This window comes from Anarrhichthys ocellatus, unplaced genomic scaffold, assembly GCF_004355925.1.
Source record: "Anarrhichthys ocellatus isolate YVR2014 unplaced genomic scaffold, GSC_Weel_1.0 scaffold1664, whole genome shotgun sequence".
NCBI lineage: Eukaryota > Metazoa > Chordata > Actinopteri > Perciformes > Anarhichadidae > Anarrhichthys > Anarrhichthys ocellatus.
In genome coordinates, this window is record NW_022281638.1 from 1 (window position 1) to 5226 (window position 5226).

The following is a 5226-nucleotide window of genomic DNA, read 5'->3' on the forward strand; positions in this document are numbered from 1 at the left end:
TATATATATATATATATATATATATATATGTTAGCATATTATGGACTTTACATTTTCTTCTCTATCTTCAACTCTATCTGTCCACGGAGGGAATCTTCCAGTTTCTCTTCTGTGCTACGTAAGTCTTGTCTTCCTGGAGAGCTGAGCTGCGTTTGGTCTGAGGCTCATTAGGACGCTGTGTGCGATGATGAGCGGTGTTAGAAAAGCTGGCAGGGAGTGATGTTAACGGAACAGTCTGACCTCCTTCATGCATGAATATTTGAAGCGAGATTGCACCTCTGTTACTTCCGGTTGGCTAGCTGATGCTAATCTGAAAGTAACACAATGACTTCAATGACGTGACGCATGTAATCTTCATCTCTGCTTGTCCAGTGGAGCAGCTGCTCCTGCCTGAGTTGGAACAGAACTGTTTTGACTTGAGTGGCTGTTTTAAAATGCTGTCCTGTTTCAGCTGCGGAGACAACAGTCCTCTCCGGGATGTCTTCGCTGTGCAGCGTCCTGCCGGAGTTACCATGGCGACAACCACTGAACTCAAGACCACAGACCAAGAAGAGAAGCTGGACTGGACTAATGGAGAAGTGACATTGATCTACAGTGAGGAGGCAGGGACTCAGATCATCCAGCACCAGGACTCACAGACAGACTACTGCTCCATATCACCCAACGCCTCCCTGGAGCCGCTGGGTGGGTCGGACTGTTCCAGCACCGCAGGCGTCGCCTCATTAAACATCTGCAGCAGGATGCCACCACCTGCAGACCTGGAGGAGTCTGGCAGGAACCAGGACCAGCAGGCATCTGATCTAGACACTGCAGAGACCGTGAACCCCACACCGCCTCAGCTGCACGCCTTCACTGTGCTGCCAGTGAATGGAACTCTGTGGATCCCCAGGTACAAAACACAGCAACGCACGAAGACACCGGCTGATATGAAGTGAATTTGTATTTGTAAACATTGCATTTTAAAAGAACTGAACTTTATTTAGACTTTACTGTATTGACTGACTTAATTGCTCTCGTTCTCTATTTAACAACATTTGAATCAGGTATCACTAACCACTTCACTATATTCACTGTAAACATGTGTGTGTGGTTGTTTGGCAGGCGTGGAGGTGATGTCATGGTCATTGAAATGCAGTCACACGGTGATCAGCTGAGGGGGCGTGTCACTGCTGTCTTCAGTCCGCCTGGATGTTCCTCTTTGGGGTGAGCTCACTTCCTGTTAAGAGTTAAGAGCTTTCAAGTCTCCACCAAACATGATGTGGGATTCAAAGCTGTGCAAACGTTTGTTTGTTTTGACACTGGTTTATTTTTGCAGCACATTCTTGCCAAATGATACCATAATGTGAGGGATGGTAGTATTCAATCAGTTCACACTAATTGGACCTTAAAGATGTGCTGATAATAAAGCAGGACTGTTGGTAGGCTCAGCTCTGTGTAGTAGACGGCATCACCGTGTTCATGTTGGCTCCAGCCGATCCTTGATGACACGTCACAGATATGACTCAAACAGAAACAGGCTGCAGCTCTCCACCAGAAGTGGTTGCTTTGAGTTAATACTGCCCTAAAATATAATGTCAGTAAAACTACAATCTAGAAAGTGTTTGCTGCAGCCTCTCTCCACCAGAACACCAGCAACATGTGATCCTCATCAGCAATGCAGAGAAGAAACATGTGGAGCCTGTTAACTTAATGCAAAACGTGTATTTGTTTCAATTACACGTTCATAAAAGAAAGTTTGACTTATAAAATGTATTCCCTTGAAATGGCTGCTTTACCTGTTTCAGATGAAATAAGGTGATGTGGAAATGGTCAAGAAGGATCATTTACTCACAGATTGCCTCTCATGATTTATAGATGAGGCCTGTTGTGAGTTGGGTCGTGATGCTTTCTCCTTTTTAAAAGTGGGTCCCCAGAAAAAAATCACACAATGTCAGCATGTCTGAAATCCATCTGAAATGTAATGTGTGAAGTTCAAAGTGTGATCTGTGAGCAGCTACAGCCTGCAATGCAAAGAAAACACACAGAACAGGTCATCTCATTATTGGTTTGAACTATTTATTACGTTTAGAATATAATATATATATATATATATAGCTATATGACAGATTTCAAATCAAAAATAAATCTAGTTATGATATAAGAACTTTGATTTGCTCTTCAATAGGCTTCATCTTATTTCTGTACTTACTACCATGAAAGAGTCTTTGTCAGTTCTAAACTAGTTTTGCACCACGGGCCACAGAGCTGTATATGAATTGACTGATGCAGCTTCAATGAAGCTTAGCAGGATCCTTCATCATGTACTTATGGTGCTCAGCTGAGTCTGTAATTATTTCTGTAAAGAAGGCAGCAGCTGGTCCTCTGCAGAAAGGACTTCTGTGTGAGCTTCCACAGAGGGCCTTTTAGCAACAGGCAATAAAAAGGCCACCCAAAACAGGGCCCTTTATGAGCAGCTATTACATGGTGCACCTGTAGCATAGGCGACACATTGGGGGGCTATGGCTCAGGTCAAGGGAGGGGTGGTCAGGTTCATTTCTATCACATAGCTGCTGTTGTGTTGTTCCATTAGGAGCATAATGCTGCCTGCCCTCTGATTGGACAGTTCCAGAGGTATTAGTGATTGTGTATGTCAGTGGCTTCACAGAGCCTCACCTGTTCCTGGAACCTGGAGGCTGTATATCACAGAACATCAGGAGAGGATAATGATACACCTCAGGAAGATGAAACAACAATGGAGGAAGATAATTCATGGTTGTTCTGTATGATACATGACACACCCAGAAGCTCTTCTGCCTCCCAGAATGCTTTGTGTCACATCCTTCATAAATTAGAGAGAGTTTGAACATTCTTCTTGGATCCATTTTACAGTTTTTTTTTCCAGGAGAAAGTGGAGTAGACATTTTAGTGCAGGATTTATTTAGTTCTTTACCAGCACTAAGACAAATATCAACTTCAGCGCTAACAGTACGGTCAGTATCCTCAGTGGCTTTCCAGGGAACTGCTTCCTAGAACTGCCTGCTAGCTTCTAGGAAGAGCTAATTACAGTGCACAGAGATGTGCCGCCAACTTCAGCTCCCTCCCCGCATTGCATCCCTCTCTCGTAGATTGATCTCTGTCTTGCGTCCCTCACTCCTCTTCCCTCTTCTCTGTCCTCCTCTCAGGATCCTGGAGGAGGCCGCACTAGTGGCAAAGGACACAGTTGTATGTGGCTTTCATAAGGAAAACATGGAATGGTGCCTGTGTGTCTGGAGGGGCTGGGGCTGCCGCGAGCTGGAAGTCTTCTACCAGTCTTACGAGGAGCTTGGCCGTTTGGAGACCAGCATGAGGAAAAGAAGGTAGCTGTTGTGCTGCGTCGGCGAGGTGCAGACTCGCAGCTCTGTACGGGGGGAGCCGAGGGGAATACACAGCGACAGACTGCCAGTGTTCAGAGCAGGGGGCCGCCGAATGCTGACATCAGGGCAACGTAGGAGGGGGAGGAGGACTGAGCCTCCAGCTGTGCACAGCAGTTATGTCCCCTCACTACATACCTCGTTACCAATAATAAGCCAAGACCTGAAAGATCTGTAATCCCACAGCAGACATGGACAGCCACAGATCAAGGTCGCCAGAACAAAACTTCACTTCTGCACAGAGGTTCTAATGTCTGCTGCATTTCCATGTTGACACTGTTTGACTGGAATTCAGCTCAAGATGTTTGTGTCTGACTCCAGCTGCTGCAATCCATTGTTTATTTTGTCTGTCTATTTCAGTGTCCCTTCATTTAACTATTCCAAACAGCAACTTTATGGATGGGGACATTCTTCAGAGACCAGTATTGACTCTCTTTAAATGGACTGGTGCTGGAGCTAGGAAGCAGCTGAGGGTGTAGATGGGTGGATGGCAGTGACACTGACTCAGAACACAGTGTTCCTCTCTTTATCTGTGCCACATGAACCTGCATGACAGCCAAAGCTTCCATTGTTCCCACACAACATCTGTCTTCTGTTTAACATTATGCAACAGACCAGTGGTTTCCAGCTTTGCCATCGAAGCATACTTTATTTTTTTTACATGAAACTTGCTTCAGACACCACAGCGTGTTGCGAGCATCTGTACCTCAGAAGAACAGAAACTGGTCTGTGCTCTGGGTTTTAGTTATCGTTGTTACTGGTCGGCCTTTCGCTCACAGGGCTCAGGTTACCCCACATGCAGAGGACTTCACAGGAAATGATGTCGTGGATGTGATGCGAACGACAGAAGCAAGTGCATGTGCTCATTTGACATAATGTAGAAGACAACAGTGGATCATTAGAGTGCAGTTTGTTGGCCATTACTTCTATAGTCTTCTTTATTAATACGACTTGCTGTAAACATTCAAACTGAACTTTGGTTGTTCTGTTGACTCATATTATTAAAATACACCAGTAACCACAGGTGTCACCAATTCAGACAGAACTGAAACCAGTAGGACTGCAGTTCCCATGTAACTCTTCCAGCGTGTCATACATTGCCATAATACTTTTCTCTTGATTAAAATGACATCATCAGCAGTAGATTGATGTCAGTCCATGTCGGTCTATTGACAGAAAACACCACCAACATTTCTCAGCTTTTCAGAAAGAATCCCTCGTTATGAGTGGAGCGGAGGCTAAGAGAGAAGACATCAGCCCTCAGCGCTGCACCAAATCATCTCAAATGTATCGGACATGCACGATTTAGCTCCGTGGTCTGTCCACACAGGACGAGTGTCACCAGAGGAGCTTAGATTGCAGACGTGGCAGAGTCATGCCGGATCTAAAGCATAGGCACCACTGACAGCAGGACTTTGGTTACAATGCACAGCTGTCAGCCACAGTGTGAGGCTGACAACCACTGGAGGAGACGTTTTCATAATTTTAGTTGCATTATTTGCAACATTTGCATTTGTACAGTGGCCAGTGAAGATCTGTATATTGCAGCCTAGTAGTAAGGCAGAGCTTGTGTATTTATCAGAATGTATAATGAAGGTATATTGTTTTAGAGGTTGTTGTGTACATAATGACTGTATAATATGGTAGTAAATCAAGTTCTTCTGATAACTCCGGTTCATGACTGTCCTCTTCTTTGAGACACATGGAAGCTGAAGTCCTGGACTCATCAATCTGTCACTTTCTTGGGTAGAGGGAGAGATGAAGGGATGATGACAGATGGGGGAAGGAAGCTGATAACAAGGCTCCTGCTTGGTATGAGAAACATAAGAGGCTGCTT

At 44.9% G+C, this 5226-nt stretch overlaps 1 protein-coding gene across 1 annotated transcript; it reads left to right on the top strand.

The window, feature by feature from the left end:
* Positions 1-71: 71 nt before the first annotated feature.
* LOC116377775 (leucine-rich repeat serine/threonine-protein kinase 1-like) lies at positions 72-4530 on the top strand. The gene is made up of 3 exons (XM_031839502.1): positions 72-889; positions 1102-1203; positions 3162-4530. The coding sequence occupies exons 1-3, from the start codon at positions 435-437 to the stop codon at positions 3337-3339; spliced, it is 735 nt and encodes a 244-aa protein (XP_031695362.1). The 5' UTR covers positions 72-434; the 3' UTR covers positions 3340-4530.
* Positions 4531-5226: the final 696 nt, after the last annotated feature.

Bases quoted from the DNA above. Each gene is read 5' to 3' on its own strand.
- LOC116377775 (XM_031839502.1), top strand. From the start codon at position 435: ATGCTGTCCTGTTTCAGCTGCGGAGACAACAGTCCTCTCCGGGATGTC. The intron at 890-1,101 runs GTACAAAACACA...GTTGTTTGGCAG, and splicing joins GGAACTCTGTGGATCCCCAG to GCGTGGAGGTGATGTCATGG. The intron at 1,204-3,161 runs GTGAGCTCACTT...TCCTCCTCTCAG, and splicing joins CCTGGATGTTCCTCTTTGGG to GATCCTGGAGGAGGCCGCAC.